This window comes from Falco rusticolus, chromosome 4 (genome assembly GCF_015220075.1).
Source record: "Falco rusticolus isolate bFalRus1 chromosome 4, bFalRus1.pri, whole genome shotgun sequence".
Classification (NCBI taxonomy): Eukaryota; Metazoa; Chordata; class Aves; order Falconiformes; family Falconidae; genus Falco; species Falco rusticolus.
The window spans coordinates 106828779-106842122 of NC_051190.1; the positions used below are offsets into that span (position 1 = coordinate 106828779).

The 13344-nt window shown below is 40.8% G+C and overlaps 1 protein-coding gene across 5 annotated transcripts in view; it reads left to right on the forward strand.

Annotated features, from left to right (window-relative positions):
- SATB1 (SATB homeobox 1) overlaps positions 1-13344 on the forward strand; it is a 94014-nt gene that overhangs the window by 60672 nt on the left and 19998 nt on the right. For all 5 annotated transcript variants that reach the window (XM_037385469.1, XM_037385466.1, XM_037385467.1 and 2 more), the window contains one exon: positions 5893-6048. In XM_037385469.1, coding sequence (XP_037241366.1) covers positions 5893-6048 — 156 coding nt within the window. The remainder of the gene's footprint in view (positions 1-5892; positions 6049-13344) is intronic.

The following is a 13344-nucleotide window of genomic DNA, read 5'->3' on the forward strand; positions in this document are numbered from 1 at the left end:
ACAACAGAATTTATACAAGAGCCAACATATTTAATGTTAAATCTTTAGGCCAGTGTAACATTCGAAACAATTAAACTACGAAACCATGAAAAATGGGAGCTAATATGCCACACATGAAGGTTTATTTTGCAATTGCAAGTTATCAGTTTCGGAAGGATGTGAAAATAAACATCCTGAAAAGGATCTATTTTGCATTTTTGTGTTGCCAACTGGTGCCCAGACAGTAGAGCAGACTTAACCATTTAGCAGCTGAGCTTGTTCTGTGTGAATTTTGCATACTGTTGCATGCAAAAACAGAAAGCGGGACCTTGGGGGTCTGAGAGGATAGTAAGAACTCACCAAGCATAAACCCTGGTGCCTGAGTTAGAAGGAACTGTGTTGAGTTTATCTCATTTTTACAGCATTCTTACTAGTTGCTACTTGAGCTAATGTATCTGGATTATTTCCAATTCTTTTTTGAAATCCTTTAAGAAGCTCTTTGTCCCCCTTACTTCTCCCTTTCTCTCTGACTTAAAACAAAAAAGCAAAATCTTACTTTTTTTTTTAAATTGAAATCGTTAGCCTCTAACGCATACGCTTTTGGGATACATGTATAGCCCTCTACGCTGGTCAAGTTGTAAAAGCCAGCTACTATCTTCCACACTGGCAGACTGAGCGTGAGGAGACAGTGCACGCAGGAATTTTTCCTTGGACCTTGTTCATCTTGCTATCTCCTGGGGCAGAAGCCTGTCTGTCAGGCTTTTCCCTGGGGCACTGGAGTTCCTAAACGTTAGCATATCCATCAGGTAGGTACTTCGTGGAGCCATAGTTTAACCTCTCCAACCTAGAAGGAAGAAAAAAAGGTCCTTTATTGTTCTTCCTTCCTTTAACTTTTTTTCTTTTCCCTCTTCAACACCTCCGTGTTGCAGCTCACGCCCCAGAGGTCCTTTCTGGGTATCCCTAAGTAAAGTTCAGAGAATGAGTCAGTCACACGTTGTGTGAGAGCGAGAGGAAGTGGGGATACTTTAGAGGATGCTGAGTGTGGAGCTATGTTCAGGGTGGATGGAATTTCCCAAGGAGGTGCTAGGGATGGCCTCTTCCTCACATTGGGGCAGTTCGGGGTGTGGGGGAAAGAGGACTCTGCCCTCCTTAATACAGCTTGAAGGGTAGATGGAGACAGGTGACCAAGTCACAGATTTTCTTTTCCAAAATATTCTAGTTAAAGCTTGTTAGCCATCCTGTAGTCATGAACCCTTCCTTCTCAGGGCAAGTAGTCTCTATTTCAGCAAAACTTAGGAATAAATCCTTCTTGCTACCCATATTTCCCAAAGAAAATTTGTGCGAACTCTTGGGGCCCATCATCATCCTGTGTAAAAAGAGTACGTGTCACGTCAAGAGGAGAATATAATTTTAACAAGGCAGTGTTTTAAGAAGTATCCATAAATCTTGCGTGAGTCATGGTTCAGGGTAATCAATTGACAAAAACCTTCATTTTCATAAATATAATCCTGGCCTCCCTCTGACTACAGATAAATTACAGTTCCGTGGTGGTAAAATAATTTCAGCTTGGGTCCCAGAGATTGTCACTATTGAAAGACTGGGCTTGAGAAGAACACTGCTCTGCTGGTGGTTGAGGACCAGTGACCCCCCATAGCAAGCACCTCTGGATATCACCAACTGCCGCGAAACCTGGCGGCGGAACCCTGGAGTTCAGCCACATGCACATACCATACGTCACCACCAGCAAAATTTTTAATTTTAAGTGTTCAAAATTTGAGATTTAGGTTGATAGTCTTTGTGCCAAGTTGCATTCTAATGAAAGTAAAACTGAACGAAATAATAAACGCAACCCTCTCAGCCCCCTGTGAAAATCACCATGGAGGAGAGTTAATGGAAACCCTGACACTTAACTATAACTGCACTTCCAGGCGCCACTGTAATAATGGAGTAGTAAACCTTGTCCTGATAAAAGCTATTCTGAAAGCAACAGCATTTATTGTACCTCCTGTGCTATTTGCAGAGCAGAACTGAAAAGTAGTTTGTTTTGCCTGGAATGAACTACTTTATGAATTTTAATGTACAATGTAATATTAAAAGCTAAACCAGGATTAAAGAAGATTTTTGTTCCCAAGCTAAAACAGTACTTATGAGAATGTGTTAGAAAAGATTTTTTTGTTTCAGTTTTGAGGGGGAAGAAACGAACTTCCATGTTTGTGAAAACCTCCTCAGATGAGTTATTCCTTCTATAACCTTTGTTTTGGAAAATTGAATTAATCCAGAACTTCTTGCTACTGTAATCAGTCTTATTTGATGAGAATATATGTCTGGGCAGGTTGGGAGGGGATGGATGTGGTTTGGGTTTTTTCAAATATTTTTAAAAGACCAAATTGATCAGTGATAGGAAGATGCCAAACAAATTTCTCATTCTCAGTGTGTTACATTTGTAGAATAATGCTCCCCTGTTCAGTTAATGTTTGCAAAATCTGGTTACCGTAAAAAAATTTAGCTGATCTGTGGTTTCGTTCCTAAACAGAAAATGTGGCTGTAAGCGTGGGTGGGGTGGGAGGTTCTGCTTAAGTGTGGATGAGATGAGAGATTATGTTTTGTTTTGTTTTTCTCTCCAAAATGAATACTTTTTCCACCTCCTCTCCCAAGTCCTGAAGTTGTACCATTGAGGGCTTTTTTGTTTTCTGTTGGGTTTTTTTGAGGAGGAGGGTGTTTTTTCAACCCAGCTTCAAACAGCCTCTGTCTTGAACTCAATTCTAAATTCAACACAACAAGCTAGATGCTTGCTATGTATAAATTATGAAACAGTTTTATGTATGGATATTCTCCAAGAGGTTAATTAGCATTATTGCATGGAATTCATCAGACCAGAGCAGACCAATGGTCCATCGACTCCAGCCAGAGTCTATACCTGATCTTTGAAAAGAAATTATTAAGAGGTGGGGGAAGAATTTTTATACTTGGCCAATGATGTAAATTGGAAAGGGAGAGGGTATGATTGTGGACAACAACCTTTAATAATCCCCAAACTCATCATTTTATAGTTTTAAGATTTTTATTCTCCCAAAGCTCTTTGCGCTAATATGGCTTTTTGATGCAGATGTTATTTTTTTCTGTTGTTCGCTTCCTAACTCAATATTAACAGAAGGCAATAGACATTTTTTAGTTTGTGTGTTTGTTTTAACTTCAGTGACGTATTAGATGCGGTTGAATTTGTTGTACCCGTACAGAGATAGACGTGATTTGCCAACCAGAATGAGTATCTTCAGTAATTCCACTGGGTTAAATGCATCTCTGTATTAAATAGGGCATTGAAAAGTGTGGACCAAAATGCACAGTTTGAATTATGTCTCCAACATGGTGTGTGAGTCTTGGGTTTTGATGATCTGGGTGTTCACAGGTCAGTTAAGTGGTCTATGAAGTCCTGCTACCGTGTGAAGCTGTCTTGTGAAGCTGAGTAGCAATCAAAAAGGCTTACAGAAAAAAAGATGTTGAGATCAGGATCACAAGAGCAAAGCGTTTCCTTCCCAAAAGATACCGTGGACTTGTGTAGGCTAGCTGAATACCTTCATCTTCTCATCTTCCCCTCAGGGCCTTCAAAGATTAGTTACCAGTTAGAAATATTTCTTTGGGAAGGACTGAAATAACTTTGCCAAAATTTAAACCTGAGGTCCAAGAAGGTGTGTTGACAAAGCCATCAATTTTCATTTTCTAATTTAGCTTAGCCTGAGTTTTAGATGCAAGCAGAGGAGGCTGTCTCCAGTTGTATATTTAACATCCCCATTGGTTGTCAGTTATCTTTTAGTGAGTCCTTTAAGGTTATAAAATTGCCATGGAATTCCTAATTTTCAAATGATTTCACTGTATGATGTTCAGGAGATGCACCTGCTCTTGCGGCCCCATGCTGATTTGCCCAGTGTGAGGCATGTGTTTGCCTGCTCTGCAGTGGGAAGAAGGGAGGTTCATGGTGCTGCTGCTCACGCTGCCTGCTGCCAGGTGTCTCAAATGTTTCGGAGCAGCTGTTGGCCCCGGCTTGGCCATCCTTTGCTGTGGCGTTGTCTGTAAAATGTCACACTGCAGAAAAGGAAATGCCTCACTCTCCAGGTTGTGGTTTCAAAGTACCAGTTGTTTTCAGATGAAAGCAAATCACGCAGCAAACTGTGTGCCACATTTTCTTCAGTTCCCTTTTTATTCAGGACTCCTGTTTTCAGGCACCAGAAATCTAATGCCTGCCAGAAGGAGGCAGGTGGAAGTGTACGTGGATGCCTTGTCCTTGCTGGGGTTTCGCCCCTTGCAGCCTATGGGCATGTCCTAGCACAACTCCCAAAAAGCCTGATAGACAAACCAGGCTCAGCTAAAGTGGCATGCACTCCCAGTTTCTGGGCTAAATTATTTTATCTTAAAAGCAGTATGGAGGATAGTTAACACAAATTGAGTGTGACATTTCTAGGAAAAAATGGGCCGATGATTTGCCTAAGTACGTGTCTCATCCAAAACCTTTGACTCTCATATCGTGAGAGCTGTGACATGTGAAAGCTCATAGAGAGTGAGATTGGCAAGTGAGTTATCATGTTGTCATGATTTCCCTTTGAACCTCAAAGGACTTCAGAGCACAGGAAAATGCTGACTTGCACTGGATTAAACTGATAGTGAAAGTGTGGGTTTAGGCGCCTCCTTAAGAGCAGGGTGAATCACCCCTGGAAGCGCCAGGCTCTGTCCATTAAATTGAGGGGTAGCCTGAATGACTAACTTCAGACTAGACATGTAACTTCTGAATGGCTAAATTCAGCTCTCAACAGCCTTAGCATGAACCAGTAGGTTTGAGTTGGAATCTAAAGGTTTGATTTTGCGTCATCATCTTGTAGGTTCTTGGCAGAAATACAGGCCGTCTTTTCTTCTAGTCCGCTTTAGGATTAGTGCTCCATTAGGTCCGCTGTTCTTGGGCAAACTTTACAAGAGTAGCTGCTAAAGAAAGTCGTTATCCTTAACTATTGAGAATATTGTAGGATAAGCTGAGTACTTGCTGATTTTTTGTACCTCTCAACCGATATTGCAGAAACTGCACTAAAACCCATTACTTCCATCATTTTCAGAGGATGGAGGAAAGGATAGTCTTCTGAATATCATGTTACTACTGATGCATTTTTTGTTGCTTTCCTTAATGCTGCAGATGCAGCACGGAGGTGGTAGTATAATCATTCTGTTTCGTTTTCATGTTATCTTCTTTTAACCTGGACTGCAAGAGGAATAAATACTAGATTTACGTAAGTGAAATGCAACTAGAATTGATTTAAGAAAGCCCTATCTTGATTTCATGACTGAGTGGTTAAAATACATATTATTCTAGTGGTTAAAATACATATTATTCTAAATTATTGCTTTCTTAAAAACAGCTTGAGTATTAAACTGATAAGATAATATTTAAAAGTTAAATCTAAAGCCACAACTTTTCTATGTTATCATGCATTTGAGAGTACTGGACATAAGGCATGAATCAAGATATATCTGTCACGTCTCTATTTCGTTAGAGATTCTTTTATGCTGCGCTTACATTTTTCACTTAATTTGCGTGGGGCAAAGAAATCGTGTAAAGGTTCACAAGTCTCTACAAGGCTCTTTGACAGGTTTCCACCTGATTTGTTTTATGTTGTTGGAATTCGCAGCGGTCAGTTAATGATAACTCCTATTGCAGATGCACTCACCTGTTAAAATATGCTGAATTTTCTTGTTTCCCAGTTGCCTGAACCATGGATAACTTATAATAATGTTAAGTCTCTGAAAAACTGAAAGAATATCAAAGCAAGATTGAATAAAAGGAATAAAATGGAAAGGGAACTACTTGGGGAGGGGAAAGGAGGAAAATAACTTTTTTATAATGAAAAATGTCTCATAAAATATATTTTCTAGGTCAAAACTGCTACTATCGCCACAGAGAGGAATGGAAAAACAGAAAGTAATTCCATGAACATTAATGCTTCCATTTACGACGAGATTCAGCAGGAAATGAAGAGAGCTAAGGTGTCTCAAGCACTGTTTGCAAAGGTTGCGGCAACCAAAAGCCAGGTAAAGTTTCCGGGCGCAGCGGTCTCCCTGTGCGGTGTGATGATGTCCTCCCCCAGTTTTGCTCTGTTTCTGTGTGCGTTATAACGAGCAGCTGGCTTAGCACACTAGCCCGTTACCACACCTCAGAGCTCCTTCCTGAGTCAAAGGTAACCCTCTGGGTACCCTTGACCAGGCAGGGTTGAGAAGCGGCTTCCCGAGATGCATCCTTCCCTCTTCCCCGCCAGTGAGATGCCTTCGCTGTGCACCTGTGGGTCTTGCGCAGCTCAGAAAGCGTCAGTCATCAGTTCTTAGCTGGCGTGGATGTGGCAAAAGCTGTGGGTGAGCTATGTATCGATGCCGAATTAATCTCGAGGCTTTGGTGTCTTGCAATTACATGAGCTGTAAGAGGGAATGCTGGTGGTGTTTTTTGCAGTGAGTCTGTGCATGGCAGGTGGGGCAGCATCGTCCATGCCAAACCCCCCAAAAATACTCAACAAATTACAGTTATACTGAGTTACAGCTGAGAAAACACGTGTGATCTTTGTGGAATACGATGGCTGCTTGGTTACTTGCATGTGTGCATACATATACATCGTGTATTCAGTTTTAAGCCCTTGTTCTGTGGTTTCCTATTCTGTTTTCTTCAACGGAAGAATTTCTGTCAAGTTTAGTGGTGAGAGAGGGAAATCAGCAAGCACTTGTTGGGTGTGATTATTGTAAGTGTCATGTCTTCTGAGAAAGATCACCAGAGTTTAGAAAAGCATTGATTTAAATAGGAAGGCACTCAAGAAGGAAGGGAAAAAACTGAGAGAAAAATGGGAAAGGCTAGAACCACCATTATACCAACACTTAAAGAAATGGTAAAGGCACCAACGCTTGCAGTGTTGAATTTTCTCATTAGATTAAATGTTAAATCCACTTAATCACTATTCCTTTACTTTTCTAAAATTACTTCATAGAAAAATACAGCATCTTCCAGTGGAAGCTGATAACTATCACCTACATCAATGTTTCTTGGGCTGTCAGCATTTTAGTGCTGGCTTTCTTTTTAACTTTTGACTTCTGCGTTGCTCATGTTTTGGAGTTTACTCCACTTCACTGTACAGAAAGGATGTTTTTTCTTAAGTTATATGCTGTAAGGAGCATTTAAAGAGATATTTTGGAAATGTTATATCAAAATGATTAAACTCAAGCTGTGGACTGTAAAAATTATAGCTTTATAGGCCACATGCCTGCCTACCCTTCAATCACTGTCAAAGTGATAATTTCTACAATAATATGTTTCTTTTATTGTGGGATTCTAAACACCAAGTGCTGTTTAAACATTAAACTGAATTGTTTATGTTAGTGCTGTACTCAGTGTGTCATACATCAGGCCACTATAATCTCCCATGGAATGTAAAAATTCTGTCATGAATCATGGCTTGTATATCAGAAATTACTGTAATTTTGATTGGAAATTACAGGGCTCTTAAAACGTTTCTAATTATGATAGAATGTTACAGCAGCTTCCAACCTGTGTGCTCCTCAGATGTCTTTAGTTACATGTCAAGACTTGGGGTTAGAGAACTGTCCGTTTTTTACAGCTTCCCTTTCCCATTGCAGTTCTCCGCAAAACTAAGGTATGAAGCCAATCTATTGGTCCACATAATTTTGATCTGATGTGATTTCTGTGATGGTATGTTTATTTTAGTGTGTAGTCTTAAAATTTCCAGGTGTGACAGCTCTTCCAATGCTGACTTTGAAAGGGACAAGTAATCAAAGTGAAGCACAAAAGCTTCCAGAGGATGTGGTGCAGTTGTTTTAGAGTCTTGGATGAAATGTAGATTCTTTTACAAACTTTGCTACCAAGTATAGAAAACAAACACCACCGAACGTGGTTCTTTTCCCTGTTACTGTGGAGATTACGCCTGTTACCTGGGAAGTTATTTTTCTCCTCAATTTAGGCAATGCAATGTTGATTTATGTGTTAAGCAAGTTTTCAGGTCTGTAGTTAACCAAAGTGCCATTTGTAGTAGACAGCTGCTTCACAGAAGTAACCTCTTAGATAAATTGGATGTGTTGGGTCTTCTTTAACCAGACGACTAGTCAGATGATTAGTAAGATTTAAATATATAGCCAAGCCATGTATATTAAAGGGGATGCCTGTATTGTAAAAAATTCTGCATTGGAGCTTGTCAGTGGTACAGAGAAATATTTCTTGGGGCAAAGAAGTCTCCCTTGCATAAAAAAGAGGTTTGTTCAAACATACTCTTCAAGAGAACCTCTCTTGAGAGAGGTCCGTTGTTGGTTGTTGTTTTTTTTTAAAAAAAATTGTGGGGATATTGGTTTCTTGCTCAGAACTGGAAATCCTGGGATAATCACTTCTAGTTATAGTGAAAAGTTAGGAGGATGCATATTAGAAAGTGATGCATTGGTTAACAGTTTTGTTTTCAAATCACTAAAATTGAACGTTGCTGCTCTTATCTTATTTTGGGTATAAAAACTTGATTAAGTCCTGAGTGTAATCTGGAGTTATGGTATAAAACAGCGTGTGACCTAAAACAGCTCTGCCAGTGGACAAAAATAGTTGTTTGCTGGAGAGCCTTTTTGTTACTTTTTTTTAAATTTTTTTTTTTTTAAAGGATCTGATTTGGGTCAACATTAGATTGGGTATCTAAGCAGCCAGCATCTGCAAGGTGGCTGGGCTTGCCTGAGCCAGGAGACTGCAGATAATGTTCTGCTGACTCGAGCACTTTGTACAGAAGAGCTATTAAACGATGCAGTACACAAGTTTCTCTTTAGGTAGCGTCGAGGTAAAAAGCTGAGCATCTTCCCTTGGGCTGTGTTAGTGCCTTTGGCAAGAGTTACCTGATGGGCGGAGGACCTCATACAGAGCTGGTGCTGGACAGAGCAGCTGGCTGCCGGGGCTGGGTGCAGCGCAGGTCATAGCGCAGGGCGAGGAAGGGGTGATGGGAGCAGGAAGAGGTTGCAGTGATGTTAGGGCGATCGTGCTCTGCCTTAGGTGAGTGACAATTTGCAGGCTTGTAGTTTAATGGTGCACTTTGCTGGTGGCTTGTTGGCTCTTCCGAAGAAAAGGGACTGTTTGGTACAGAGGTTTGAACGCGTTTGGGGACTTAGTTAAACGATACCTTCAAATGCTGAATTCTTTCCCTGTAAAAGAATGTATGCATTCTGTATGTTCTTAAAGTGTCTGTGTTTTTAAAGGTTCGATATATTATCTGCAGAATAAATTAAAATTCTGTTAAATTCAAAATATACACTTTAAAAGTTACTATGGCTATACTAAGGAGCTAAGGAAGATATTCTAATTCAAATTGCTTGAATACATCTTATCTTTGGGGAGTTTTAGAACTGTAATGGGCAAAACACCTAATGTCAGTATTTAAAATCTTATGGTTTTATTGCAAGTTGTCTGCCTAATAGGCCTACATATTTTTTTTTGGTTAGATTATGTTGAAAAGACAGCTTTAGAAAAATGCGTGCAAAAGGAAGACAGAAAGGTTTACCAAGTGCTTTGTGTCTGCTCCCAGGTTGTTGGTTTTTAGTCGTAGAATGGCAATACTAACAATATTGTTTACTAAAATTCAATCAGCACACCTGAGTAAGTCAAAATGAAAAGAATCCACAGATCTATAAATTTCTGTGGTATACATTACTTTTACATTTTAATCATATTGGGGTTTTATTACATTTATAACGTGACAGTCCGATTCAAGTAATTACGAAAGCACATTCTTAATTTTGTTATTTCAAACAACAAAAAAGTTGATTTGTATAATGATCATTAAGGCACCATGGTTCAGTAACTGTGCATTGGTTACAATGTTTTCATGTGGGAGCCAGGGACGGGGTTTTTTCTTGATGGTGACAGATGCTGAAATCTAATTTTATTCCATAAAAAAAGACAAACAAACAAACAAAAAATCCCCCAAACTCAAGAGCCCCAAGAGATAAGGCAAGTAGAGACTTGTAGTGTTATCTGTACGTTTGTTCTGTTTTGAGGAGTTACATTTGTGTTACCGGCTTACCCTGAGAAGCTGTGGCCTGCACATGCTAGTGTGAAGCAGGGAAGAAAGCAAAACTTTGCTGAAAATCAGCTTACGTTGCTAAAGTTCTCTTAAATGTAAGAAATTAGAGTTTGCAAACACTGAAGTAATACCAACTTCTGTACCTCTGAGAGTCCCGTGCACTATAGTGTAAGGCTGTTAGCCTGCATTGTTATACCTAAATAAGTTTATAGTAGAATAAATAGGTAAAATTGATACTTTTCTGCAGCATCAGTCCCACCAACCGCTGTGTGTGTGACCGGGTAGGTGCTGAACACCCTCCCTTCTCACCGAATGCGAATGCCTGTACGTTGAAGGCAAGACACTTGGCTCTCACAGAATCATACTCTGATTTTTACTTTAGAATAAAACTAATGAAGTACTGCCCATACCTCCAGAAACCTCACCTAATTACAGAGAGTTTTGACCCATTACTTCTGAGCTGTGGCATTGTGTTGCCTAGTTTCCAGTCCTCCTTGTCCCGTTCATTCACTTTGGTTAGGCACTTAGCCCCTTGGAAATGAGTAGTTTCGCATGCAAAGCATGGAGGTGAAAATCACTGCTTTAGACCATGCTCGAGACTCCATCCGAAGCCATCAGGCAAGTATTTTGTGCAGTTGGTATTTTATTAGAAAGTGTTTGACTTTATGCCTTAGTATGCACCTGGAGCGTCCTCCTCCGAAAGTCTGCCTGGGGAGGCACGAGGCAGAGCATCTACCGCTCCTGAGTAGATGGGAAGGAGTTAAATGGGAAGGGAATGCTAAACATTGGCACTAAAATTGCTTTTGGCATGCAAATACCATGCTTTTCCTGACATAAATATTTTCAGAATAGGCCATTAGAGTTCAGGTATATAAAACCCTGCTTTTACTGGAAATTTTAATGTTGTAGTAAACCCAGAGATTTATAGTAAAAAATTGATGTCTGTTATCTCACTTTTATCTTTTTAACCAGCAGTTTTATAAATGCTATATCTTTGATCTGGCTTTTTCCATCTAGAGACTAAGCTATATACTCTATTAGGAAAGTCATTTTTAAACAGCTTCCCACACTGAACAAGCACGGTATTGTGGATCTGGCACGAAGATGTTACATGCCATTACTGCAGATATAGAACAACCTATTCAACTGTTTTTCCAGCTGGGGGAAAAGAAACCTTTTTATCACCAGGAGTAACCCTCTGGTAACAATGTGGCTTTAAGAGGGGGGTCTTGAAATTCATTTCCAAAGCTGTTTCCTCAGGGCGCTGCACCTCAGGCTGCCCCAGCGGGGTCCAGGCTGGGGGGCAGGAGGGGGCTCGACTGTTCAACTGTCACCCTGCGTCTCTGTCAAGTCTTTGTCCGCCTTTGTCTCCCAGAGCAGCTGAGTCACTTCCTGGGTTTAAATCTTGGCTTCAAAACCTTCGTTCCCCCTCCTTTGGTGTACAATGGATGCTCTGTGGAGCGGGGAGGGACACTGCACGGGAGACACGAGGTGGAAACGAAACGTGCTCTGAGGTCTGCTGTTGTTGCACAGGTCAACCTGGAAATATACCCCTTGCCCTGGTGGGAAGGCAAGATGCAGGAGTTAGAAAACATTAGCTGCAGAAGTACACCACACAACAGCCTCTTTTTTATTATTTTACTTTATTTTTTATTTATTTATTTTACCTTGTTTTATTTTCTTTTCCTCCCCCCTCCACTACGCGGGGGTGATTGCTCTGGCAGTTGAAGAGGTGCCATGAGCAGCAGGAGTCAGGATGGGATCGGGTGTCAGTGGGGATGGGAGAGGAAGAGTGTGAACTGAGAAAGCAAGACGGGCTTTGCGTGTGATCAAGAATGGCCCCATAAAGCGGCGTGTCATTCAGTGAGACTGTGAAATTTGGCAGATAGAGCTGATCTGTTTCTTTCACAAAATACTGTGTTGCAGAGTCATAGTGTGTTCTGTCTCACCCGGGGCAGAGGCAGAGATGTTGGGTTTTTATTGCAGGAACAAAATGAATGCTCAGAGCGCTCCAGGTCCTTCCTCTGCCCCATGTCTTAATTTCTTTCATCATATCTCTTCTCAGAAGTAAAGGTTAAAACCTCAGGAAATTTCCTTAGGAAGTTTTTAAAATTAATTCTCAGAAAGGGGGTAGAAAAATTGAGTTCAGTTATCTCACTTATTGCTCAGTCTGAGTAGACTTGGAGAAGGGCTGGTCTTGATCCTGGCCACATCCCACATTATTAGTATGACCTTGGTGGAGTGGGTTGACTTCAGGGAGTTTTGGGTTCCCTCTAGTACAAAGTAGACAGCAACTTCTTGAGTCAACAAAGATGCGCTGAAGAGAAACCTTAAAATCTCTGAGGTGGTTCGTATCTGTGCAATTGCCCATGGAAATCTGCATAGAGGGGGGGAAAAAAAAAAGCATTAAAACGTGAAATAGTTCAAGCCAAAGAAAAAGGTACAGAATGGAAAATCCTTAAGTGGTAAGAGGATTATACTGACCTCTTCAAACAGCTCCTTGGGGCCAGGCAGCCCTTTCGACACGTAAGGCAAAGGATGGATTTGTTGACACGCTGATGACAAAGTGTGCTTCCTGAGCATGCTTCTCGCATGGGGTCAGGGTGGCTCCAGCCTGAGGTTCCCAGCCAGGTGGGTGGCAGAGGAGCGGTTCAGATGCTGCTCACAATCCGCATAGAGGCTGTTAAAAGAACTGGTAGCAGCTTCAGAAAACGCTATATTTGAGCCCTGAGGAGGGCTTCCCTGGAGGGATGTGATGCACACCTGCCCTGTGTTGGTCAGGAGTTAATCCTTAACGCCTTCATGGCCTCAGCCTGCTGTGCGTCTTGGAGAGGTGCTGGGGCTGGGACTGCTGAGCACCTGGCAGGATGCAGCCCTGCAGGTGGCCAGAAGCAGCAAAGGGGGGTTCTTGGTTGCATGATTTTTGTCTGCTGGGAGGAGAACGAGCGTGTGGGAGAAGCAAGGAGAAGTACAAGTTTAAGTCATTAAATGTACAAATGAAAAAAGAGAGCCAAGTAGAGAAAGCTCTTTACAAAATACAAAATTCTGTTAAAGCAGCAAGACGGCTCAACATAAGGAATGTTTGGTACATGTTATTGAAACTGAAAAATCAGAGTATGGAATGAATTATAATTTAGCATAATCCATAATTTTACAGTTTTCATTTTGAATTATTTATCTTATATGATTTGATTAAAGATAAAACTGGCTGACAAGATCTTGAACATCTCTGCATATCTTAATGACAAATTAAAAAAGTCCTTGTTATAACTTCACCATTTAAAAA